Below are 27351 nucleotides of genomic sequence, written 5' to 3'. Positions count from 1 at the left end.
TCGGCTGTCCTGATCGGTTTGCTTCCATTGTTCTTCCACTATATTCAGAAACCCTTCTTCCTTAAACCATTTTGCCTCAAATCTCTGATGTTTATTTCCTTGAAGGCCCGCTGCAGCCATATAGTATTCAATATCCAGAAGTAACTGCCTATGGTCAGAATGATTATACTCCATATGTAGTAAAGCAGCGTTCGGTTGCAAATGAACCAACTAGCATTAGCTAGGCCCCTATCCAATCTTTCCCTCATGGTTCCACGATGCCAAGTGAAAGAGTCGCCAATAAAGCCAATATCAGTTAGGACCGCAAGTATCGATGGTATTATGAAAAGCCTGCATGTACTGTTGCGGCCTGACCCTTCCTCCTTCCTTCACATGCTCATACAAAATTTCATTCAGATCACCTAAGATGATCCATGGGAGATTGTTATTTTGGTGGATTCCTCTGATTTTATCCCAAGTTTTGTATTTCTCAGCCCATTTGAATTCCCCATAGAGACTGGTAAATCTCCACTCCTTATCATCTTCCTCCGTAATAGATACATCAATAAAATTCGGACATGCATAAATTTGTGTAAGCTTTACTTCCCTTTCCCACACCATAAGAATACCTCCCCGCCTACCATCACTTCCTTGTACAATTTAAAAGTCCATCTTCATTTGTCAGTGTAGGCACTGAGCTAGGTAACAATCAAGATGGGTTTCTGTAAGGAAAACCACATCCGGATTGTGGCGCCTTAGGACATCCATCAACGCTCGAATTGCCGCAGCGTTACCCAAACCGTGGCAATTCTAGGACAATATCCTCATTGCGACCGGGCAGGTTCATCTAGGGAACCCGCTGATTCTATTAAAGAGGAGTCTGATCCAGTCTTCTTCGAGTGTTTGTTGCGATCATATACCACATGCTTCTTCTGAACAACCAGAATAGGGTCATCAGAGGGACCCCTCCCTTACCCAATCCCCATACGATCTTCCACCCTATCAAAATCATTGTTCAAAGCTCTCTTTGCTCCCAGGTTTTGGTTCTCCAGATCATCCATAACCATGTCAGATGGTTTGATAGGACTTGTAGTTGTATCTTTCAGGTGCTCATCAGTTACTGCCACCCCCTCCACATAATCTAATGCATTATGCCGCTAGCTTGATTGGTTAAACCGTCTTCGCCCCATAGGCTCTCTATCACACCCTCCCTTGGAAGTATCATCAAAGCGACCACCACATCCAGATCTACCACCACCTCGGCCTAGGGTAGGATGAAAGCTTCACAAACGTGAACTTCTGCGGCGGGGAAAGCAAAACCCTAGTCGCCCTGGCTGTCGCCATAGCTCTAGGTCAGAAAAACGATTCGTCAATAAGATTATGGTCAAGCTGATAAGTGAAAATACTTATTTTCAGGAAGGAGATGATATTAATCTGTGTGTCTCATTCTTTTTCATAATTCTCCTAGAATTAATCTCTTGTAGCATTTTGGACGGTCCAGGACAAGCATTCAGAAGTAACCAACGGCTCAGATGTCGCAACCACATCGTAGGAGTCACGCGACCACAGCTCATCTCCCTCGGTCCTAATAAGCAGCCCCAAAACCCAGAAGCCTGCCTCTAGCTTACCTAGGGTTTTAAATCCGCCCCCTCCCATTCCGCCGGCCACCGCCGACTTCTAGGGTTCCGGCGAGGGAGATCGCCGCCCATGGCGCCGCCACCCCCGCGCGAGCTCCTGGCCGTCGTCGAGGCCGCGTTACTCAGCCCCGCGCCGCCGTCGCCAGCGCAGCGCGTGGAGCTTCTCCACGCCCTCCGCGATGCCGCCCCCGCCTTCCGGGCGCTCCTCTCGTACCCGGTCCGTCCCGCGTCCCTCGTTGCAGAGTTACTTTTGGTGAGCTCGGTTTTAATTGGGGTCACTCTGATTTTGGCGTCTCTGCCGTCTGTGCGCGTGCAGGGGCCCAAGGCGTCCGATCGAACTCAGGTGGAGGCAAAGGAGGTTCGGCTCCCGGACATGCCGCCAATCACGCTTGATGACACCGACGTGCAGACTGTAAGTTTCCCCCCTCCGTCCTGATATATCAAGCTGCATTTACCTTGTGTGACGTGTTGGGCGCAACTAATTGAAGCTTCAGAATATATAGAGATGGTGCTTTACCATTGAGATAGCTTTCGATTTCTCGAAGAAACATGTAAGTTTGGTTAGTCTCTGGTAGATAACTGAGACAAGATTAGCGATTGCAAACACACGAATATTGTTGAGATGAGCTATGGTTTTGCTGGTGGCATCTGTCACTTCTTTCTGAGCATGTCAAATTGCTTCAGCCCTTCTATTTTTGGTAGTTCGAGCCGTTAATTCTCCTTGGTAGACTTGTGGTATAAAGGGATTTTGTCAGGAGGAGGGATCGGATTGTTGTTTTTTGGGCTGTGATTGTGGTGCTAAGTAGGCTATTCATCAATGTTGCATGGACATACAGGTCTGCTCTTGGTAGGCTAGGATCCTGCAAGTGTCAGGTTTAGGTATGACTAGGGCTCATCTCTTTCCGGTCGGATGTTGCGTTGCTGAACCATGAAAAACTGGTGTAACATTTCTGTCAATGCGTACCTTCTAATTATGCTCAAAATATTTTATAACCAGTGCATTGTATGGCTTCTGGTATCTTTTTGGTAGCTACGTTGATGCTAAAGTTTGCGTCTATTCATTTTTCAGGCCCTTAAGTTGAGTGACGAACTCAATCTTAATGAAATCGAGTGTGTTCGGTTGCTAGTCTCTGCCAACAGAGAGGTATAATTTACAGAATTGAAGTCTACTTTTTTTTCTACCTATTATCTATGCTTGCACTTGACCATTTACCTTACCCCACACTCCTCGTGATTTTGTAGTGGGTTCTATATGGTCGAGAGCCACTGGAAATATATAGGCTTGCAGCTGGCCTTTGGTACATGGAGAGGAGAGATCTTATAACTTCTCTGTACATTCTGTTGCGGGTAGTCTACCGATTCAAGTTCATCCCAGCTATGTACTGAAAATTTGAGATTTGATGGACACTTACATTGGTTTCTTTATCTTCTGTAGTCTGTTGTACTCGACCAAGGGCTTGATGCTGATCTGATGTATGAAATCCAAAGTCAAATGGAGGCTCTTTTTAGCGATGGTCTCCGGCAGCGGATAATCACCCTTGTAAAGGTTGGACTTCACTGAACTTGAATATGCAATGTGCTGCATCACATTTTCTTCTTCTTATGGACTTATCTCCTAGGTCTTGGCCCAAGAAGAATGCAATTGCGGATTTTAGAAAATTCTGAAAAAGAAAACTTACATGCAAATGCTTCAGAACTCAATTCGCAACAAATGAATCTGGTGGACAAAGTTGCTAGCTTTTCAGCCTTTCTTTGCACAGGCCACAGCCAACATGAAATACTTTTCCCACTAAAATTTGTGTTTCCGGTTGAACCGAAGCCGCGTTTGCTGTTTTTGTGCGAACCCTTCTCTTTCGAGGAATTAAAGTTTACCCTACGAACTCAAGCTTCAAGATTGAAATTTACAACTAAATTAATGGACAAAAGGAGGGGGCTTGCGCATCATTTTCACCTATACCTTGGAGGGCCTTGTTTCTGTGGCTGCCCCCCTCCCCCCCCCCTCTTGAAATCCTATTTGCAGTTCTATTCGTAGTTAGGATGTTTCAGCTTTATGTTTACCTTTGAAAACGTGTAGCTAATTTTTCCAACTTTGACCACAACTACCGAGCTATCTAGATTGATTCTATGAACATAATGTCATTAGTTTACCATTAGAAGTACTTTCATACGATATGTTTTCACATATTTTTTGTGAACATACTACTATAGAAACTGATAGTCTAAGTAACATATCACGGTCTGCCATGCCCAAAGCACTGCATACTTTTTGAAATTGGAGTAGCATGTTTGAACAATTCATTCCAGGAAGCATTTGCAATGGTGTCACCTCTCTTTAACTCATTCCAGGATACATTTGTATATATTACATCTCTTTTTCACTCTCTTGAAGAATGACCACTGACAATTTCATATCTGTTTCCCACAGGAGCTTAATCGGGAAGAACCGTCTGGCATTGGTCGACCAAGCTCCGAGAGTTATGTGCTTGATTTCAGAGGGGCTCTTGTTGAGAGGCGTGCCATTGTCTCCCGAGAGAGATTAAGTTTGAGTCACTGCCTTGCTCTTTCTGCACTTATCAAACTGATGGGTGAGTTCAATGCAATGTGAGATTTGCGATAGCACCTGTTGTGATCTTCTGATACGCCTACGTAATGACTTGAATCGTTGTTATTCATTAGCATTCCTGGAGTGGGAATGTAGGAATCCCCTTTTGTTCACTTTAAGTTACAGAGAACGGCCACTAATTGTCTGCAAATTCATTTAGGTCCCAAGGAGGTTAAGGATACATTTTCGATATTAAAAGACTGTGCAGCTGAAGTAAATGAAAATACTAGTGTTGAGCTTCAGGTTTGAAGTTTGAACCGGTCACTTTGATATTTGTAGAAATGGTATTCGTGCAATTTTTAATTATTTGTGTTGTCAACTTGTCATGCAATACTTACTATCATTTATCCTTGCAGATCACCTATGGCATTCTGTTCTCTCTTGTAGTGACTTTTGTTTCTGATGCCCTAAGTACTTCCCATGAGAAAGCATCTTTGCCATCTGATTCCTCGTTCAGACGTGAATTTCATGAGCTAGTAAGCTTTAAAACTCATGCTTAAATTTACATATCAAACTAATCCATGTGTAATTGGAACATATGGCAAAATTTATGCTCATTTGAAGCTGGGATTGTTATAATGCCAGGTGACGAGGACATGTAACAATACCACCGTCGAAGGATTTGTTGGTATTGTGCGCCTTGCATGGACTGTTCTTTTGATGTTAACACAAGATCAAAATAGTGCAAGAGACTCAGTAATTAATGCTTCCTCCGGAGTTGTGGCTGATATTTGGTCATGTCTGGATATTATTTGTCGCCTGAATGCTTTTGAATTTTTACGGGAGCGTGTTATGCAAACAGCTGCTTACCAGGTATAGCAACTCAAGACTATTAGATCATCTTCTGGTATTTTAATTTGATAATCGTATACCAATTAACCATTATGACCACCACTCGTTGAGCACCGGAAGATTGTTTTGTACATATGAGTATTTTTCTTCGGCAATTTTATTACTCCAGTACAACTGTCATTTTAGGGTCATTTAGAATGTTAAAAATACTAGCACATAACCCGTGCGTTGCTACGGTGTCACACTAAATCAAATGGGCATCCTGCGGGTTGACATTTTTTGAATATTTTAATTCTGTGGATAATTTCACTATTTGAAATCAGTTTTATCTTGATCAAACGTGTGTCTCTATACAATTGAATAAATATTAAAAAGAATGGTCCATTGCTAATAGTTGAAGAGAATAATTAGGAATTGAAATGCTCATTTTTTTATGTCTTATTAGGTAGATGCATAGCATGACGGTGTACTGCAAAACAATTCATCAGCCGTGTATAAGCCGAAGAGTACATAGGACAGCATCCATAACTATGAATTCAGTTCCCTGTAGAGAAATAAAGAACAGAAGGAAGCCTAATTATTAGGAGAACGCCACCTCAAAACAAATACAGAATTCAGCTAGATAGCATCAGATCCTTTCTTATTGCAAAGTGCCAGCAAACTCTACAGCATGTTAATGGAAAAAAACTGCAAGGGCGGCCGGCCGGTAGAGTGGTCGAGCAGTCATCCCTGGCCCCACTCACGGTGGCCTTTGAGCTAGATTTGAGTGCAAAACTAATCGCATCGCCCTTGATCGTATATCCCAAGCTGACAGAAAATCCAATGGGGCGTGAAAAATGAAATGCATCAAAAGGGGATCCAGGCAGTGAGATAGCAACAGCGGCTACCAGTCATCCCTCCTCCGGCCGCTATGGCCCTTCTTTCCTACCCCCAGTACTCCATGTTGAACATCATCTTCCAGCGTCATCCTATCGTCTGGCGTCGCAGAAGCCACGCCCAACCCCAGCGCCTAACGCTGCCTGTGTGCCCGCCTGCCACCACTGGCATCCAATGTTCAGGAATTCGTTAACTGGTGGCTGCTCGGTCGGCTTGTGAGTACACATTAATAGGTGAATCGGCCAATTAACTGGAATAATCGGTCAAGAATGGCAATATATTGACAACATATATCTTGTTTTTTATGTATTATTACACCATACTGCCATGCTCCCAGCTATGTAATATACTTAAATATGCTACTCTAGGCATATAAAAAGGTAGACAAGAGATAGATTTTTTACCTGGACGGTCTGATCTTGATGCGTCCAAACCGGAAGGCAACAAACCTACAACATTGAACATGTGAATTAGTGTGTGCTCCATATCTATGAAAATGCTTCAGTACATTAACATGCCAGCCACACATGTGAAAATATGCAGCCACATAGTATGGCGATATGCAGCCACACATGGCAAGATAAATGACAGCCACACATCATATAACATTCCGAATAATTCATAACAAGGTTCAACACAAATAGCCAAATAGGTGACAAGGTTCACAGACCACAAATAGCTCTCACAACTCACATAGTCGCATCACAAGAACAACAAAGTAGCAAACCAAACCAGCAAACAACACATCACAAGTTCACAACAAGCAAGCAAAATAAGTTCTTATGGTAGGTTAGGTTGGTGATAAATGGCTCAAGGTTCACAGACCAAAACAAGTTGACAACAAGCAAGCAAAATAAGTTCACAACAAGCAAAATAAGTTCACCACCATCATCGGACTCGTAATCAATATTTTGATATGTTCTGAGTATTTACATACAATAAGGGTTATCATTAGATGCTAAGTAGTGGTTATTTTTTTGTTGTTGATATAATGCTACAACTCCATATCAAAATTTGCCATTGGGCACATGAAATGCGAGATCAATATCTCTTGTGGCCCATCTTGTTTCTTTTCATATATATTATCGGTAAGATTTCTTGTGTAAGAATGCCAAATATCTGTTTAACATATGGGGGTTGTATGCGATTTTCTGGGTATAACTGTTTCCTCTCATTTCATGCAGAATGATGACGATGACATTGTTTACATGTACACTGGCTATGCGCACAAGTTGATGATGTGCTTTCTCTCCCATCCAACTTGTAGAGATAAGGTTAGAATAGTTCCTCAAAATATGTTGGCACTTTCCAAACAAGGTTTCTAGTTTCTTTCGTTTCAACAAAATGCTATCACTGTTTCGTTAAAGTTGTACAATGGGAAAACATGCGAACTGCCAAGTACCTCTCTATTCTCTCGTGCTGCAAACAAGACAAAAGAAAACAATAATAGTATCTTCTTCAACAGATAAAGGAAATCAAGGAAAAAGCAATGAATGCTCTCAGTCCATATGCTCTACCACGGGATCATAGAGAAGATCTTAATATAAGCGGAGAACAGACTGGTCAGCCTACTAAGCAGCCTTTTGTATCCCTACTGGAACTAGTTGGAGAAATCTACCAGGTATTTCTTCATTCATTTATATATTCTTCTAATAAAAAATCGAATTTTATGGACCTGAAAATGTACATGATATAGCATGATGTCATCAAGTTTAACCTCATATTCTTAGTTTTATGATTTTATCATAGTTTTATAACTAGGTCATTGTCTGTAATTAGAAATTACTCCTTCGGGTCCAAAAAAATTGAAGTTCTAGGTTTGTCCTAAGTCAAACTACTTTAATTTCACCAAGTTTGTAGAAAAATATATCAACATCCACAACACCAATTTACTTTTATTAGATTCATCATGCAATGCATTTTTGCAATACACATTTTCCTGTAAGTTCGGTCAAACTTAGAGAAGTTTGACTTAGGACAAACCTAGAACTTCAAATATTTTAAAACAGAGGGAGTACTTGTTTGTGGCTGGCTGGCTGCCAATAGTACTTTGGTGCTTCCAAAATACCTGAGTCAAGTCTGTAGCTATCCTGTGCACTATATGATATGATGTGTGATTTCAGTTTCTTTGCTGAACTTGTGAAAAATACAGTTTTTTGGGAACTTTTGGACATATTTGATATCTTTACCTACTAATAAAGGAAGTAAGGTTTCTCCCCAAACATTTCGTCCGTTTTGGGTTTACCTTTGGCTTTCAGTCGAATTTACATAGAATGCCACCGCTTAGCAAAAAACGATTCACTGTTTGTTTCGACCATCAGAGCGCTGCTTCTCCTTCCATCGCATGCACCCGTCCGGCCGTCCGTGAGCCCATGAATTCTTGGGCTGGCCTGTTGCTTCTTCTGTCGTTTGGCCTGTGCTTCCTGGAATACCGATCCATTATCTGGTCGTACGGATTTATCATTTATGTCAAGAAAATAGTCCCACCTCGCTCCCTTGAACTGAGACACACCGGTTTATATGCGTATGCGTTTGTAAACTAGCTAGAGTATCAGCAAGCCGAGCTGGGAATCAACACGCAGCAGCGCCGTTGTTTGATCTGAAATATAGTGATCGGGAAGGAATTAAATTCACCATGTGCTGATGATGGGCCTGCCATTGTGAGGCATGGGAAAGCGCTACCTGAAAAGCAAAGCAGTTGTGGCTGGAAATTAAAGTGGAGGACTTGACCATGTGTGTGCCAGTCGGGATAGGTCTGGTGAAGACAAAGAGCACGGGCGATCTCCAAAATCAAGTAAGCTGGGGCTGAGCAGCTCTGGTAGTGGTAGAGGAGGCGTCGTATGGGTCCTCCGGAGTCCGGTAGAGTCGAACATGACGCGCGTGCTTCACGGTCTCTCTAGGCTAGCATGCGTGCGGACTGGGCCCTCGAGCTGGTTTCGACCTCCGTTAAAGGGGGCTATTTCTAAATACTCCTTTTCCAGCTTTAATTTCAGAAAAGATATCCGTAAGAGAAGACAGATTTTAAAAAGTTCAAGCAAGTTTTATGTTTGCATTTTTTATAATTAGCTAAAACAAAAGGTTCTGCAAAGTTTTGAACATATTATTGTTATTTTTATTATTTATACACCTGAGAAATAGTTTTTAGGGTTTTAGTGTGAGACATGCACATTGAATTTGTGCCAAAAGTGGACATATGAGGTAAATGTTTGGAATTCACCTCAGAAGAGAAGCCACCGCTCAATACTGAATGGGCAAACTAATGCTAGGATTACACACGTGGACTAATTTGGGCGTCATGTATTCTACGCGGCAACTGTAAACTAAAAAAAATTCATATCATCGTGCATGCACCTATAATATAATCCACAACGTCAAAATCTTTTTTTCGCGGCAACGCGCGGGCATTGTGCTAGTTACTATTAAATTCACAAATAGTGGTTCTATCAATATTTCCATTCATGCCAGAAATACTGATTCAAACCAAAATTTGTTTTCATAGTTAGATGCATCCTTTTAGATTTATTGGATAGGAAAAAGTATATCTATAAATATGACAAGTGCTCCCTGTACCTAGGTTCCTAGGCATCAATTCGATACCCACTCAAAGATCTGTGTTTTTTTGCCAACCGTTGTAATTTGGTCAAGACCTAGCGTGGCTAAGCTACTGATTTAATCAACGGTTTCTGTCAGTTGAGTTTGGGTTTGAGCTTCAACAAACCTGTTCTGGACCAGTCCCCTTTGTGACAACTGGATGAATGTTTATGTATTATTTCTGTAACCAAGAGAATTGCTTGAGCGTAACATGATATTCATGTTTTACATTAAAGTAACTTGATTGCCTTTGTTATCTCCTTTTATGCTAACTTTCCATTGTTCTCAATAAAAGGACATTTAAGTATTCTCACATTTACCTTAAAAACCTGTGCTCACATGCTGATTTTTTCGTTGCTTTATCGAGCTGTAATTTTGTGTTCTCATCAGAAAGAGCCTGAGCTAGTGCATGGAAACGAGGAACTGTGGACCTTTGTCGTATATGCAGGTGAAGATCACACCAATACACAAACTCTTGTGGCCTTCCTTGGACTTCTTAGTACTTTGGTATGCAAAATGTTTACTGCTCTGTTATTTGCTCCATATTTTGCTCCGACTGAACTATTTGGACTTGTCAGGCTTCCAGTGAAGTTGGTGCTGCCAAAGTCTATGAATTGCTCCAGGGAAAAGTTTACCGCTCAGTTGGATGGAACACTTTGTTTGATTGCTTATCTATTTATGAAGAAAAGTTTAAGAAATCCCTTCAATCTGCCACAAGCATGTTGCCTGATTTTCCAGAGGGGGATGCACAGGCACTTGTTGCGTATTTAGCTGTCCTTCAGAAGGTTTGCAATTTCCATCACTTATTCGTGTGCCTTCTATCATCTTTCGTGGTTGGGAATATTTGAATCTTACTTTTCACCATTAGCTCCCCCTGACATATCATTTACGCTGTAATTCTAGTTATGAGGAAATGTTGTCAAGTGTATATTCTTTCTGGTAAAGTTGAGAATACCAGTAAGACTGTATATTAGCAAATTCAAGTCGTTCTTATATTTTTATTCCTTGCCTTGTTTATTTTATTACTGGCATTCCGGAATAGCAGCGAGGGTATAGATGCAAGTGGGACAACATTAGGGTACCCTTTACCCTCTTTTGTGCAAAAGTTGAACTAAAATGATGATGTCATCCAAATTTGTTAGTTCATTTTTTAACCAAATAGGGTACAGGGGAAAACCCTAATCTTGGCCCACTTGCATCTCTAGGTAGCATGTTATCTCACTGGTCCCTGTGTCCAATTTGTCGTTTGTCTGATCCTTGTTTCTCTTTGTGTATGTTGGGTTTAAGCTAGATCTGTTTTCTGTAGTTTTGTTTGCTTTTGTCAATGATGTATTGATCTATAAAATAATGCTGCTTCTGGTACGTGTTCATGTGCATGTGTTAGGAAATTAATCTGTTTCTGCTAGTCAGCTGTCTTCTTACATATATTCTTTCTGAAGAAAGGAGCTATTTCTGGCTTGTCTAAAAAACACATTGTTTTGTTATGTAGCAGTACTCGTTTTTCTAATTTTTTTGCATAAATTATCTATATACTCCAGGTGGTGGAAAATGGAAATCCATCTGAAAGAAGGAAATGGTTCCCTGACATTGAACCTTTGTTTAAGCTTCTAAGCTATGAAAATGTTCCCCCATATTTGAAGGTACATGTTTTATGTCTACATGTGTACTTTTGGCATCTTTTGGGGTTTTTTGCTTTCTATAATTTGTGCTAATTCATGTACAGGGGGCTTTGCGAAACTCAATCACTGCTTTTGTCAAAGTTTCACCCCAGTTGAAAGATGCTGTTTGGAGTTATCTTGAACAATATGATCTTCCAGTGGTTACGGTTTCACCTGGGCAGCACACAGCAACACAGGTACCCCCAGAGTTCACTTGGAAAATACTTACTTAGTTTTAACTCGCGCGGGTAATATCTGCTACTCAGCGACATAAGTAATAACTTGTCACAAAGCAATACAACGTGAGACATGTTAAGAAGTATACTTAAATTGATTATAGATCTAACTTGTCACAAAGCAATACTCAAATGAATTATAGATCTAAATGGATTGTCACAAAGTAACTACTTAAGTAACTTGTCTCATAGCAATATATAGGAAACTATATCGACTCGGTCTCGTGTTGTGTATGTTAGGAAGGACATAACATGTACTCCCTCCGTTCCAAAGAAAAGCTTCTCAACTTTTTCTAGATATGGATGTATCTAGAGCTAAAACATGTCTATATACCTCCGTATTTTGACAAAGTTGAGAAGCTTTTTTAGGAACGGAGGGAGTACTTAAATTGATTGTAGATCTTGCTAATAACATGTTTGCTCGTTCACATTGCTGTCATTTAGCATGTTAGGGCATATTTTCGGTTTTGGAGATGAGGTTTGATGGGCATGAGTTGAGAACTTGAGGGGGTAAAATGATCTTATTTGTAATTTCCTATATAATACTAAGTGTAAGTAGCTTGGTTAATTTGATGAAAGTATTGTTTTTAGGTCTATGACATGAGGTTTGAGTTGAATGAAGTTGAAGCAAGGAGGGAGAGTTATCCGTCAACCATATCATTTCTCAACTTGGTCAATGCTCTCATTGCAGAAGAAAGAAACATAAGTGACAAAGGCCGTAGGTAGTTATTACTAACTATTCTGAGCCTATGCTTGATCTTAAACATTTTGAAGAGTATTTTTTCCCCTCTAGGTTCATGGGTATCTTTAAGTTTGTATATGAGGATGTCTTTGGGCCTTTTCCCCAAAGAGCCTATGGTGACCCTCGGGAAAAGTGGGAATTAGCACTTGCCTGCTTGGAGCATTTTCGCCTGTGAGTAAATGACTGACATCTCTCTTTTTATCTTTTTTTTGGTATGTGAACAGTCTAGAGAGGCCTAATCATATCAACTATGTACAAGTTATATACAAGAAAGTAAATAAAATTGTATAATGTAGTAAGCTATCCCAGCCATGGGAAATATCTAGCTTAGTGAAAGAATCCAGCATTATACTGCAGTTTGTTTTGCTGTACAGTGCAATTATGCTCTTAAAATAACTTGGCTTGTTCAAATCCAGGGTTTTGCGCATGTACGACATAAAGGATGATGATATTTATGCTGCTTTTAGCACGTCTGGACCTTCAACATCGAATGCGTCAATTGAGAAACAGCTCCCTGTGCTAGAACTAGTCAAAGTATGTCCACTTATTTTGCCCTTTAGATCTATGCAAGTTACACATATCGTACTAGTGAGTTCATCACATTCACAACTTTCTTCCATTTATCTCTCAAAAACAAACTTTCTTCCATTTAGATGTCTTCTGTAAGCACCGCGTACTCCTTAGTCCTGATCTGTAGTAATATGTCCTATTATGTTTCTCTAGTAGCCTTTTCACTTCATTTGGTCAAGGGCTGTATGGCATCATGCCATATATGTAGTTTAAGTTTCCATGATTAGAGTGGTTGATACCATTCTCGATCGCCCTATGAAAAATAGAAGTCAAAGTATATTGCTCTACTCATCTACTGTACTTGTAAACTGAATTCTGCAAGACACTTGTCATCAGGTGTGCTGTCACCTTTCTTTCCATATATCATACCTTTGTAGCAACATTATGAGCTCAGAAAAGAAAGCTCCTTCAGGAATGTATCACCAAATTCGATATATTGATTCTCACACTTATCAACTTCAAGTACAGTGTACACATCTGTTTACTTAACTAGATATTTCTCAACAGGACAATATTTTAAGAAGGGTCAGTATACATTATGTGCTTTTAAATTTTATATAAAACTAGTGTTCCTTGCTCCAGTAGCTGATTCGCTTATGCTTTATGCCCCATCTTCGATGTCATAAATATACGTTTGATCCTGATGTTTCTAATGCTAAATATTTTATGAACTTGTACATATCCTCCATACGTGGTATAAATAATTCGTGGTTGTGAAACTACTGCAGGATTTCATGTGTGGCAAGGTTGCTTTCCGCAATATTATGAACATCGTATTAGTGGGTGTTGACACTCTTATTAATGAGCGAACTACCCAAACTTACGGGATTCTTCTGGAGAAAACTGTCCATCTTTCACTTGAAATATTTATTCTTGTAATGGAGAGAGATCTGGTTCTTGCTGATGTTTTCCGTCCACTCTACCAGGTTTTTATTCTTTCTTGTTATGTCATTGTTCTAGTTTTTGTTGGTCATTGTTCTCTAACTCATTGTTTCCCGTTGTCCTTTGAATTATGTAGCCCTTGGATGTTGTATTATCTCAAAATCATAGACAGATTATAGCTTTGCTGGAGTTTGTCCGATATGATTATCTTCCTGAAATTCAACAGTGTTCAATAAAAATCATGGGCATCTTGAGGTATGGATTTTCTCTACTCCCTCCGATCCATATTAATTGTCTCCAATATAAATGTATCTAGACACATTTTAGTTTTAGATACATCCATCCTAGTTATGAATCGGAGGGAGTAATATTACTTGTGTCTGCTTACCACTTGTTTCAGATGGGAATCCAATTTCTTCTACTTTTTGCTCATACACATTGATCTTTCTTGCTTTTCTTGATTTTTCGCGTAGGGACAAATCGTACTAGCTCATACACATTGATCTTTCTTGACTTCTTGCGTAGGGAAAAATCTTTTTCAATATCAGTCTTTAGAAGTCCTTTTGCAATAGTTAATAAAACTGATAACCAATCTATTTTTCCTGCACGCTGCCTGTTTCAGCCTGCTAATTGCTGGAGATGTGTTTTATTTCATATTAGCATCTACAATTTACTGAAGAGAAATATACCAGTCTGCTTACCACTTGTTGCTTTCCATGACAGTTCTAGAATAGTTGGGCTTGTACAGTTGCTTCTGAAAGATAATGTTTCTAAATCTGTAATCGAGGATTATGCTGCTTGCTTGGAGTACCGTTTTGATGATTTCCAGGTCATAGAGAACACAAAAGATGATGTTGGTGTTCTAATACTACAGGTTGCTGTTTGTATCTATCTTCGAGTTTCTCTTATGGACTACTTAATATATGTGTCTTCTAACTGTGCTAGACATGTTTCATGCAGCTACTTATTGACAATATTTGTCGTCCAGCTCCCAACATTACACATTTACTCTTAAGATTTGATGTCAATGGACCTATAGAACGAACTGTTCTAAAACCAAAATCACACTACAGGTTAACTTCATGCTGCGTGCTTACATGTAGTGATGTAATTTGTTTGATGAACTAACTGTCATTATACTGCAGTTGCTTGAAGATAATCCTTGACAATCTCGAAAAAGTGACAAAACCTGATATAAACGCCTTACTTCACGAGTTCAGTTTTCAGGTTTGTTTTCTTGGCTTGGCAGAAGTAAGATCTTCTTATTTTACTTTTTTTTGGAACAAAATTCATTTTCCTTGTCTGAATTCAGCTTCTGTACGAGCTATGTCTTGATCCTTTAACTTGTGGACCTGTCATGGATCTCCTGAGTACAACGAAGTATCAGTTCTTTTCGAAGGTTCACATTCCTTGTTTTTTTACTTCTGTTGACTTAACATAGCTAAACACTTCAATTTGAAGTCATATTTTCTGTGTTTACTGATATCAGCATGTGGAAACCATTGCTGTTTCACCACTTCCCAAAAGGAACATTAATCAAGCTCTTCGCATCAGCACTCTCCATCAGGTATTAAGCTTACACATTGATCTTTCTTGATTACTCGCGTAGGGAAAAATCTTTCTCAATATCAGTCTTTTGTTGGTATTTTTCTTCTGTTAAACTTTAGTTTATTGGTTTCAGAGGGCGTGGTTGCTAAAGATGCTAGCTTTGGCAGTACATGTATCCGATATATCATCATCTGTGTATCGGGAGGCTGTTCTGGCTATTCTTAATGACACTTTTGGTCACTGCACTGAGAACATGAAGAATGCAAGCATGTTCCAATCTCCCGGCACTCCCATCAACACTAGCAATGGACCAATGAATAGAAATAAGGTAATGCTTAATGTCTGCTATTATTGTTTGTTGGCATGTTTTTTGTAATGAATGAAGAAATAGTGTTTCTGTTTGTCAGTGTCTATCTAATCCGTGATTTAGTGTGTGGACTGTTATCAGTATTTTTTATTATCGTTATCTGATTATTTTCATCCATGGATTGGTATACTAAATGATTTTTTCCTAGTTCCTAGCGAAAACACTCGGTACCATAAGTTTCACCATCTAGATTCTGTCAAGCGCGGTTAGAGTGGACACATGTCAACTTATTTACAGAGTGTCGCTTTTGTGCCGAGCGTTCTGTTGAAAACACTTGGTAAAATGGGAAGATATTGAGTGTACTATTGCTTACCGGGTGTCTTAGGTACTCCATACAAAATGCAGCTTGTTGGAAACTTGTCTGATTGTGAGATTTGAACTTGATTTTCACTTGAGTATATACAGATTATACATAAACCAAACTGTTCATGGAACCGATGTCACCAGTAGCAACCAGTTGGACGTGTGCACTTAGATAAGTACGATGCTATCTCCATTGTGACGACATATTTTTTTTTGGGGCAGGGCCTATTGTTTTCTACCTCATTGCAGCTTTGCCCAATTATTGGGATATCTTATTTTCTCAGTGATAGCACCTCGAAATCTGTCAGTACCATAACCACAGAGGTCTGGATGGGAATATGATGGTTTCTGCTTACTGGTTGATCATCATCTCAGATATAATTCCTGCAGTTGCCTTTAATTGTCCAACTTGCTTTAGCTGCTTTCCTGGTTTTTTGTCAGTTCCTTCTAGTAACCTTAAACTAGTATCACATCTTCTAGTGGGCCATGTTTTGATATCACTAGATACCATACACATGAATTAGAAATCTATTAGAATTTCTAGTACCTGTGCAACTACATCAAATGGTTAGATTATGCACAGACAATGTTTATGGACCAAAAGAAGTAAAATGTGGAGCTGTCTAGGTGCTTGATATCCAGAAAATTGGTTTCAAGCCGAGTGAATTGTGGAAAACAAAGGCCAGCCCCTCTGGACGAGGGACCATCTGGTGGCAACATCACTGACAGACTTGAGGGTCTTTTGACTTCTGTGGCCATGGATTTGGGATTATTGATGGCCTAACCACTGAACAATGGACTCAGAAGTGGTTGGAAGTTCAAATGGTGCACCGGCCTCAACACAAGTCGTGTCTGCACATGCACTATGATGGTCCACCATTCAGTGCACCACGGAACTCGAGAAATATCCACTTTTAAAACTTTTATTCATTAGTAGTGAGAATAAGATGTCTTGACAATTTTTCCATGCTAGAAATCTCATGTGTTATTTGTTTCACAGGTTTTGGAATTGCTTGAAGTTGTACAGTTCAGATGTCCAGACACTTCTATGAAATATCCTCAGTTGCTTTCAAATTTGAGAGTTGAGTCGAAGGTGTGCATTTTAAACCCATCGAATTCTTATTTTTGTTTTTTATGTCTCATCCTCTTTTTGGTATTCATAGATTGAAGAGATCCTAAGAAATTCTGCAACATCTGAATTTGGCGGTGTATATTATTTTTCGGAGAGAGGTGATCGGCTGATTGATCTGGATGCCTTCCATCAAAAACTTATCCAGGTTGTGTGTTCAGTCATGTTCATGTTATCTTTTGAGTTTATTGTGTTCTACAAGTTGCTCCTTTTGATATTCAGATGTCCCAAGAACTGCACACACAGTTGAGCGAGTCTGAGAAAGGCGAGCTAAAGGAATCATTCCATCATATGCTGAAATGGGCCTGGAGATATAACAAAAATCTTGAAGAACAGGCAGCCCAGCTTCACATGTTGACTAGCTGGTCTCAGACTGTTGAAGTGAGTGTGCTGTTTGCATGGCTGCTTAACTTCGTTGTGTTGGAAATTTGATATAATACACTGTTTGCTCTCTTTTTAATCCCAGGTTGCTGTATCAAGAAGGATGTCATTGCTTGAAGACCGTTCACAGTTATTGTTTGAGTGAGTGGAGCCTCCTTTCTCGTAGAATCTAAACTCTATGTTCTTGATGAGTGTAACAATCTTATTGGACACAATGCTGCAGGCTCCTTGATGCTTCATTGGGTGCCACATCATCTCCAGACTGTTCAGTGAAAATGGCGTATATTTTAACCAATGTAAGTTAGTCATGGGTGCCATGCATCAATTATCAATCAAGTACAATACCTTCTGCAGACTAATGAAAATTTGTGCATTTGATCATTTTCAAGGTAGCATTGACCTGTATGGCTAAACTCCGGGATGAAAGATTCGTATGCCCAACTGGTGCAGATTCTGATGCAGTTACTTGCCTTGACATTATTTCGGCAAAACAGCTGTCAAATGCAGCCTGTAACTCGTTGTTGTTCAAGCTCATTATGGCAATAACCCGAAATGAATCGTCTGAAACCTTGAGAAGACGGTAATTTCAGCGTCATAAGTGACTACAGTGTCATTTTTTTTAACTTCTCTCCTATAAATTTAAATTGAGACTTTGGATTGTCTTTTGCAGCCAATATGCATTACTATTGAGTTACTTCCAATATTGTGGCAGCATTCTCGACTCTGATGTTCCTCCATCAGTTATTCGTTTCTTGCTACTCGAAGAACAGGAGGGAGATGACGATGAACTCACTCTTCAAAAGGTTCTGAAGGAACAAAGTGAATTAGCACGTGCTAACTTTGCTATCATAAGGAAGGACGCTCAAGCAGTCATTGATTTGGTTAGCCACTCTTCTGTTAATATGAAAGAAATGATACTTTGTAATGTTTGATGTGTTTCACCAACCAGTTGAATTGCAAAACCCTGTCATGTCTGAAGATGTATGTGAGGTAGCTTGTGACCAAATACTCTGGGTAGCTTTACTAACAACAAACAATAACTCAGTTGACACTAGGCCAATCTTGACAATATGTATGGATAGATTGGAGATAATTTCTATGTTATTTTTTCATGCTTTAGATGATGCTCTTAACAGTGTTGGGTAGCATTCCTTTCTAAAGATTTGGCTTTACATTCTCATGATTGCAAGTGTCTTCTACATCTCGGACATGGATATGTAGTACCACTAAATCTCAATCAAAGAGGCCATGTGGACTTCTTTTATGCATTGCCCATCTGCCTGTCATCACCACACCTGGTCGTGGTTATGGTGTTCTTGATCTTGAGATGGTTTTGGATCTTGCATACACCATTTTCAATTTGTAATTATTGAACTGTTGACTGCTGTATGATAAGAGTTATCCACCAACCCTAGGACTCATAGAAGTTGTAAATTGAGTAAATTTACTAAGCACTTCGTTGAATGTATTATGATTCATTACAGTTTTGTTCTATTACAGGTTACTAAGGATGCTATCCATGGAAGCGAAGCTGGGAAAGCAATTTCATTTTATGTTCTTGATTCATTAATTAGTATTGACCATGACAAGTATTTCTTAAACCAGCTTCAAAGTCGAGGAATTCTCAGATCCTGTCTAAGTGATGTTAGCAACTATTTCTCAAAGGTGTAAGCTTTGTTTCCTTTTGTTTTAACATTTTCTTGAATATTTCTTGCCTAGTTTTAGGCATTGTCTTATTAAACCACTCCCTTATTGCCAACAAATGAATATGTGCTTGTGTTGTGGAGCGTCTTTTTCGTTCTTGTCTCTCTGTGTGTCAGTGTTACACTTAGGCAGTGTAATTAATAATAATCACAAAAATAAGAGAATAAGAAGAGAAAATTAGTCTAGGCAAACATATCAGCTTTGGATAGTGCTGTTGAAGTGTATAAGTGGATTGCCTAGCCCTTTCCGTCAATTCGGACTTTTGGTTCTAATGGCTAGTGCATGAACCTTGACATGGTATCAGAGCCCAATGTCTTGAGTTCGCGTCCTGGCTTGTGCAGTTTATCCTGAAATTGTTGTTCCACCCTCCGTTCTTCTATCCACCTCTTGACTTCTGTGTCGCGTGTGAGAGGGGGTGTTGAAGTGTATAAGTAGATTGCCTAGTCCTTTTCATCAGTTTGGACTTTTGGTTGCGTTGGCTCCCCTAATGTAGCTTGACAAGTGCATATCGAGTAAGTGTGGCTTTCATTTTCCTAAAAGGGTGTCGGGATAGGACTTTAAAGGTGAAACTGCTTAGGGATTTTCCTGAAAGATGTCTGTTTTATTGATTGATCCTAAACCATCAATATATGGTCCAGCCAATGTGTCTACGTGGTTGTTTGGTTAGTCATGATTACGGATCAGATTTTAGAAAACGGGTTTTAGACTGACTTTTAGGATAATCATTTTTACTATTTTTTCGGTTAAGAATCAGGTTATAGAAAATCTTGCTTGGGTTAAAAAAGTTTTTTCCGAGGTGACGAACGGCAAAAGGCAAGCAGATGCGATGAAGTTGCTAGAAACTAGCGGGACAGAAGGAGTTACCTACATGGAAATGTATTTTCTGGAAAAACTACTAATATTTGTTTGTCTCAAAATGCGAAATCTGAGGTTTCCGAGAACCAAGTTCTCTATATCCACAGAATCTTGAGCTTAGCCAAACAATGTTTTATTCTGTTAGGTTGTTTTTCTGACTTGTAGGAAACAGGTTCTGTGCATGTATCGAACAACCCCTATATCTGATTGTTTTATGGCCTTTTTTACTCTCGGAATTCTGAAACGAGAAACTGTAGGTATGCCTATGTTTTTTTACGGAAAGGCTGTGACTACATATCTCTATGGCTTTATGAAGCCTGAGAACTGCATTATTTTCATTATTTTGTCTTTTAGTACACATATCTAGTATTAAAGATGAACCACCCCACTAAGATGGGGTTTGTGTGGAAAAGGTTAGTCACGGTTTGTTGTGATAGATTTTCTTTCATGCCCTATAGCTTGTGGTTTGTAATTATCACTAGCAATGAATATTGGTGTCTAGCTCTTTGTCCGTTGGTCTTGCTTTTCCCCGTCTTTTTTGTCAACTTTCTCTTGGTTTTGCAGGACATGTCATTCTCCTCAGAGTTTTCACAACGGTTTTGCACTGCTGATGCTCAGTTTTCGTTACTTCTGAGAATCAGTCACCATTATGGCAAATATGGCTCTCAGATTTTATTGTCCATGGGGGCTTTACAAAATCTTTCATCATGCAACCTCTTGGGTTATCAGAAAAAGGTGCGCCATGAACCTTTTATTTCTTAATTAACTACCTATTTTTTGTGCAGACGCGCTTACAGTATTAGTATATTATCAGGGAAGTTCAAGGCTAAACTCCAATGTTGTGAAGGAACGAGCTGTGGAAATTGACAAGAAGCGTTCACTTACTGCACCAGTCCTGCGAATAGTCACATCTTTCACATCACTTGTGGACTCAGCTGATTTTCTTGAGGTTAGCTTATATGTCTGATCCACATTTCTTCATCTCATATGCATAGTGCATTCTGAAATAAAATTTATATAGTTACTACTATAATGGAATCCACATATTTTTCATGACATGTGCATAATGCATTGGGAAAAAAGGTTACTGAAACAGAACAAACTATGAAGGTTAAATGTCATTTTATTTTGGAAGTTAAACTTTTTGACAGTCACAATTGGGGATGACCTCGTGATATTATTTTTAAAAATAAACAAACTTAAAAAAGGAGAAATTAGATGGAAATATACTCGACTTGATGATGCAGTTGGAGGGATATCACACTTGTGACTGGGGTAATTAATGTAGCATAATTTTTCCCATAGTCTTCCTATTTTGTCAATCTGAAAATTACAATGACACAACTTCAGGGACATTTAAATATTTAAATTAAATAAAAATTCGATCTAAGTAGCATTGAGCTTCCATAATCAACAGTCTTGATGGGGATCGCGGCCCTATTAGTGACAATGAGCTTTACTTGAGATGCAGTTTTTGCTTTAATAGTAGTCTACAGAATTTCTGTATTTCTGTCCTTCTGTTGAAACTTGAATTTTGATTCAGGTGAAGAACAAAATTGTACGTGAGATAGTGGATTTTGCCAAGCAAAATCAGTCAATTTTTAATAGCATTTTAAGAGAGAACATATCTGGAGCTAATGCCTTCACCTTGGAGCGGCTTTATATGGTGGTTTCTATTCTCAGCAAGGTTTGCTATTTGCTTCTCATTTGACTTTGGTATTTTCTATTATGGCGGATTCACTTTCACCCTATACTTTATAGGTATGGGCATATGAGGAAAATGATGAATGCAGCTATGTCCAAGATCTATTCTCAATGATGCATTCTCTTTTTAGTCTTGATTTTGGGTCTCTGAATCTCATTCAATCACCAAATATGATTGAGGTAAGCCCTTGTCTTCTATTTATGCTCTCTTATGCACCTGGGACTCTGCTAATACATGTAAACTTCACTGCTTTACCAGAACCAGAAGTCAGAGTTGGTATTATTTGGTCTCTGCTTTGGCCTGATATCTTACCTATATTTTCTGGCTACGAAGAAGAATATGCGGTTTCAAGTAAGTGATGTAATTTTGAACCCATATTCATTTTTTGTTCTTGGTCATGTCCTCTCATACTATCAGGTTTCATACCAAATACCAATAAAGGATAATAAGTATTTTTGGAGATTTGATATCTTGGTGCAGTCATCATACGTTTTGACAGAATGCTGTTAGTAATAATCTGTTACTCGTGCGGTGTAGTCGTTAGGTGTGAGGTTTGTGAAGTAGCCTTTATTGTTTGTCTCTATAAATTAAAATTTAATATATATTTTATGCTGTTAAATTCCAGATTTTTCCAAAATTTCCAGTTGGTGTGTTAAAAATGTTACACCAATTATGTTCCACATGTTACTGCACATGGCCTTAATAGATGCTTTGGCGGTCTTGAGTATGGAACTTTGATTGTTCATTTTGAAGTAATATGCTTGTGCAAACACATTAACTTATGATATTTACAAAATAAACATGTTTAAATTTTCTATAACGTGATCTATGTAGTGCTAACCAATATAGATAACTTCCTGCAATCGTGCAAAACACTTTGCAGTTAGTACCATTGTACCGAATCAACAAAGGAGATTATGAAATTGAACTAAGTGGCCAATGCAGCATTATATATGTGGCTGCTCATGTATAAGTCTCATGCAGTCCAATTCTTTGGTGCTTTATATTTTTCATATGCCGTTGCTAACATTCTGCAAATTGACCTTGCAGATTTCAGTCGGTGATAACAGCGAACATGGTCAGCAGCAACCAACTCTTCAAATGGTTTCAGATCTTCTGAACTCTGTAACACTTGCTCTCGAGAGAGTAGGTGAAGAAAAATATTTGTTGTTAAATAAGGTATTCAATTTACCGAGCTAGTACCTTCCACATTAAATATATTAGTTAGAGCAGATATCAAGGAGCATACACACTGAATCTGCAGTTGAAAGTTAGCATACATATCTGGAGTTGATGGAAAGGACTGAGCGGTTTAGTTTGGATTTGAAATTGATTATGTTTATGCTCTCAATCTTTGATTCCACAACAGTTAATATGTCTATTTCATCCTGTAGGTTCGTGACTTGAATGAGTTATCTAGGAAGGAGGTCGATGAGATAATAAAAGTATGCATGAAGCAAGATTGCATCTCGCCGAACGATAACATCCGTAAAAGGTGCGCGATCTCTATTTTGTTTGGGAATCCTTGCCCACCCTCTTGGCTCACATGTACTCTATCTTATCATTCAAATACCTTTGTTACTCCCGCCATCCATGTATAAGTCAGAAACGTTTAAGTTTGACCAAGTTTATAGGAAAAATATCAACACATAAAATGCCAAATCTATCATCAAATATGCTTTTGTAGTATATTCATTCGTTATTCTAGATGTTGATATTCATTTTCTAGCTTGGTCAAGCTTAAACATGTTTAGCTTAAGACAAAGTCGCCTTGTAGACTAAGGGTGGGCAAGGATTCCCAAACAAGTTAGAGTTATCTAGGAAAAAGGTACGCGATGCTATATTGTCTTCATTAATAATACACATATTTGAAAGAGAAAACATAGCGAACTATGAAAATATTCCTAATACCTTGACTAAAATCTCTGTTCTGTCTGGGATGGCATAGGGAAAAAAATCTGAGCACATCAATATTCAATGGTGGCAATACTTCTTTTTTCTAATGTATTATCATTGCTATTGCTAGACGCTGCATCATGCACAAGTATACTTATCCTGCAATAATCTTCAGTACTTTTGTTGGTATTAAGGGTTAATGTTATCCACTCCTCATCAACTGCATTTTTAGTAGATAACCACAGAATGTTTCTCTTTTTACAGGAGGTATATTGCAATGATAGATTTGTGTTGCATGGCTGGCAACCGAGACCAACTTATAACACTTCTACTCCAAGTCGCTGAATGTGCCATCACTATTCTCCTCGTTCATTTTCATGATGAGTATGAATATTTATCAATTGTGCAAAGATTTTTTCTTACTGTTTTATTCTTCAAGTCTTAACAAAATCACATTTATATATTTGTAGAGCTTGTGCGGAAGATCTGTCTTCATTTTCTGATGAACTACTCCCTATATTGGAAAGGCTAGAGAATCTAAAAGAGGTATTAAACTCATGAATGTTTCTGTTCATCCGTTCAGCAAACTTTTGTGAAGTGATGAATATTTTCTATTGAGCTTGCTGAGATGTTCGGGATCTACTTCTGGTTCATGCTTGGTTTTGTTGGGGTTAGTGTCCTACCAAAAATGAAACAATTCTTTTGTTGCCCCTCGCAGGACAAGGTTGGACGTAATCTCAAGTTGTTCCACAGATCTGTTAGCACTCTGAAAGAGACAACTGTAAGAAGCATGGCCATGTGAGAAATGTCAGGGAGCTGTATACAATACAAATGTCTGTAGGATAAGTGTAGTTTGCTAGATTTCTATATGTGTAACATTGTTGTTGTATAAAGACACATGTTGTAACAATTGCCGCCCTAGCGAGATGCCAATTTTTTGCTGTGGTTTGTTGATCAGGAATCAAATAGTCTGGTCAAGTTTGTAAATGGATCCCCTCCACTTTCCAAGATATGTGGCAATTTGGCTTCATAATTTGGAGGATTTCTTGTCAAAACTGCATACTATCCTTGGTTTTGGCATTTTTATATATAGTAGGAGTGTTTTTATGATTTGGGTATGACGGTGCTGAACTGACAAAATTCCAGCCATAACCCACCCAACTTAAATCTCGCGCAGTAGCTGTTCTTGTTATCTATGGCGCAGCCTGCTGTTTAGGTACTGCTTGTGCTGCGTGGCTCGGTAAGTTTTAGTTTCCTGTAGGGCGCATACTGGCTTCTGATTAATTTTTAGTTGCAGTTTTGCATTTAGTCTTGTACTGCTACAGGTTAGGCCACCTCTATCATGGACCGAGACACAAAATCTGTTCGTTTTGCTTTGTATGAGGTGCCTGTGGGTCAGTTTGTGGTCACGAGCGCCCCGACGGCATCCCGCATTTTGTGAGGCCAGCTGTCCGTGCCGAAGCCTAAACAGAAGCTAATGGTGTCTGCTGCTGCTAGCCAGAGGTTCATGGTGCCGTCACTGTGTCTTAGCCGCACTCGCTGTTTCCCGCCAAGCTTTCCTGATGTGGCGCCCATTTCACTGCCATTTTCCATTATGTTTTCAGCCTGGGCACGCATTTCCCCATCCAGGCAACCGTGCCTATAAATCGTGGCCACCAACGGACTCGGCTAGGCCACATAACTGTAGCCATGTTTGATCGCCCTCGTCACTTCGACCTAGATTAGCGAGGTTGCGTTGAAGAGGTTCTCTCCTAGCCCCACCACAAGTAGCGAGGAGGACCGGGGCGACTCTGATGGCGGCTAGAACAACCTGAGTGCGCCGACCACCACATAGCAGCGCACCCTCCTCTAGTCCTTCTACAGCGCGCGACAACGAAGCCTCGAACGAATCCATTGACTCTAACATCGTCGAGCTATCCCACCAGATGCCGACCTTGGAGGAGCGCGGCGGCTAGTTCATGGCAGCAGAGTGCCACGCCTAGGCGGAGCTGGACTCCTATCGGACGGCCGAATAGATTGTCGAACAGGCGCCGATAGAGGCCACACGCCAGCAGGCCGACCTCCACATCGTGCTGGAGGTGGAAGAGGCGGCCCACAGACATGCTCTCTTCATCGCCGTGTAGGTGGCATCGGAGTGGCGCGGCTGGCCTCCGGCCGCCGAAGTCGAGGTGTCCGTCGATGCCGAAGCAACGACAATCACAACTGCTCACGAGGCGGCGCAACATGCGGCGGAGCAACGAAAGACCATGACCTACACCCGGTCCATTAGGAGGTAGACCACCACGAGAGGATGTGCCGCGCCAATGAAACCATGCGCCCGTTGCAGCCAAGGGGTGACGATGGATAAGGAAGCTCTGAACTACGTTGATGAAACCATGCGCCCGTTTTGCCTAGTTATGTTTAGAATGTAATGAAAACATATAGCCAACCCCCAAAAAATTAATGAATAGAAATTGTTTCATTGACTTGCATGTCACTGGTGACCTGTTCGCGCGTTGCCTGTACCACCGCAAATGTAACACTTGTAAGGGTACATTGCCCCTAAGTGTGTTTTTGGTAACTAACGAAAATCCTAATGTTTTCATTATGTTTATACCCATAGATCTTGCTTGTATTCCATGTGTTAGATTCAAGTATGGATGCCATGAATATAATGATATACCTTTGGTATATTGGCATCAAGATCATCGATTTGAAGAGAAGAATATGATATGATCAAGAATGAGAAATGAAGAGCATGAAGAGATACAAGATATTTTGCCATGGGAATGCATCAAGGTTGAGAAGGGCACGTTCAAGATGAGCATATCGAAGACATGTGAGGTTGTGAGTCTTCACGAAGCAACAACGATCAAGTGAAACATTCCGGCTTAAGTGGAGCTTGAAGCGTTGTCATCAAGATCAAGGAGGATGCGCAAGGCAAATGTATGGCCTAGCTAGGTTTTTCTTTTACTGGTCTCTAGGATAGATAGCCGCACTATAAAGATGGGGCTTTCGGTTGAGTTACTTGATCGCATCGTCTTAGGGAGATCAATCCTTTGCATCCCTATTCTTGTTACTTCTTGGTATTTCTCTGTGTGAGGTTCTTGAATTTGTTGCTAGCTTTTCAATAAGCCCAAGTTCATCGAAAATGGAATCCGCATGCATCTTCTATTGCCGTTTTCAAGTTTGGACGCCTTTACCGTTTCCTGACATTGGGATGCTCTCTCTCTTAAATCATATAAAATATTCTGTGAGGAGTCTCAATATTTGTGAAAGTTAAGTTCTTTTGACAAAACTGGGTGTTTGAGGGGTTCTGGCGATTTCAGCATTGAAACTGGTGGTGCCGGCTCTCCTGGCGGAATATCTCGACAAACCGAAATGGTTCCGGTTTTGCCGGAACACGTTCCAGTACACTGTTCTTGCAAAACCGGTTTCGTTCAGGTGAGCGGGTCTAGTTCCGGCGAGGGAACCGATGTGCCAGTTTCAGAACCGATCCGGCCTGGTGATTTTCGGCGTTGGTTTCGGTCAGCCGGTTTGCTCGCCGGACCATTATGGCGTGTGAACTTGCGGTGCCGGTTTTACCGCCGGCACTGGTCGCGGGAATTCCCCAAACGGCTAATTTCCCCCCTTGGACTATAAATAGTCATTCTTCCTCCTTGAGGAGGTAAGGTCAACCACACTATTTGCTCTCTCTCTCTCATACTCCATTGTTGAACCTCAAAAGCTTGCTTCCTCTCTATCCCTCCCATGATTCTTGCATCTTCTTGAGGGATTTGAAAGAAGAGATCTAGATTTACAATCTCCACCAATCAATTCCTCCTCTAAGTGAGGGGAAATCTTGGGATCTAGATCTTGGAGTGATTTGTTGATTTCCTCCTTTGTTCTTCCTCTCTAGTTCCTCCATAGCATTTGTCTC

At 40.0% G+C, this 27351-nt stretch overlaps 1 protein-coding gene across 1 annotated transcript; it reads left to right on the top strand.

Moving 5' to 3' along the window:
• The first annotated feature begins 1576 nt into the window (after nt 1-1576).
• LOC127307645 (nuclear pore complex protein NUP205) lies at nt 1577-24508 on the top strand. The gene is made up of 44 exons (XM_051338389.2): nt 1577-1833; nt 1933-2028; nt 2686-2760; nt 2859-2963; nt 3052-3162; nt 4042-4201; nt 4379-4461; nt 4575-4694; nt 4804-5031; nt 7071-7160; nt 7352-7507; nt 9868-9984; nt 10056-10262; nt 11016-11117; nt 11201-11332; nt 11963-12093; nt 12165-12284; nt 12530-12647; nt 13412-13609; nt 13702-13820; nt 14289-14439; nt 14526-14638; nt 14711-14792; nt 14878-14964; nt 15055-15132; nt 15247-15441; nt 16784-16876; nt 16947-17060; nt 17135-17293; nt 17379-17434; nt 17517-17589; nt 17683-17873; nt 17964-18174; nt 18794-18958; nt 20417-20587; nt 20667-20801; nt 21396-21539; nt 21614-21736; nt 21816-21908; nt 22608-22736; nt 22952-23052; nt 23718-23837; nt 23924-23999; nt 24172-24508. Exons 1-44 carry the CDS (start codon nt 1687-1689, stop codon nt 24253-24255), a joined length of 5559 nt encoding a protein of 1852 aa, XP_051194349.1. The 5' UTR covers nt 1577-1686; the 3' UTR covers nt 24256-24508.
• Nucleotides 24509-27351: the final 2843 nt, after the last annotated feature.

This window comes from Lolium perenne, chromosome 6 (assembly GCF_019359855.2).
Source record: "Lolium perenne isolate Kyuss_39 chromosome 6, Kyuss_2.0, whole genome shotgun sequence".
Classification (NCBI taxonomy): Eukaryota; Viridiplantae; Streptophyta; class Magnoliopsida; order Poales; family Poaceae; genus Lolium; species Lolium perenne.
The sequence above is the reverse complement of the archived record's forward strand: the minus strand, read 5'-3'. Positions and strand labels throughout refer to the sequence as shown.

Excerpts from the sequence above, each read along its gene's own strand:
- LOC127307645 (XM_051338389.2), top strand. The coding sequence starts at position 1,687 with ATGGCGCCGCCACCCCCGCGCGAGCTCCTGGCCGTCGTCGAGGCCGCG. Across the intron at positions 3,163-4,041 it reads GGATAATCACCCTTGTAAAG|GAGCTTAATCGGGAAGAACC; the intron begins GTTGGACTTCAC and ends TGTTTCCCACAG. Across the intron at positions 18,175-18,793 it reads CTCAAGCAGTCATTGATTTG|GTTACTAAGGATGCTATCCA; the intron begins GTTAGCCACTCT and ends GTTCTATTACAG.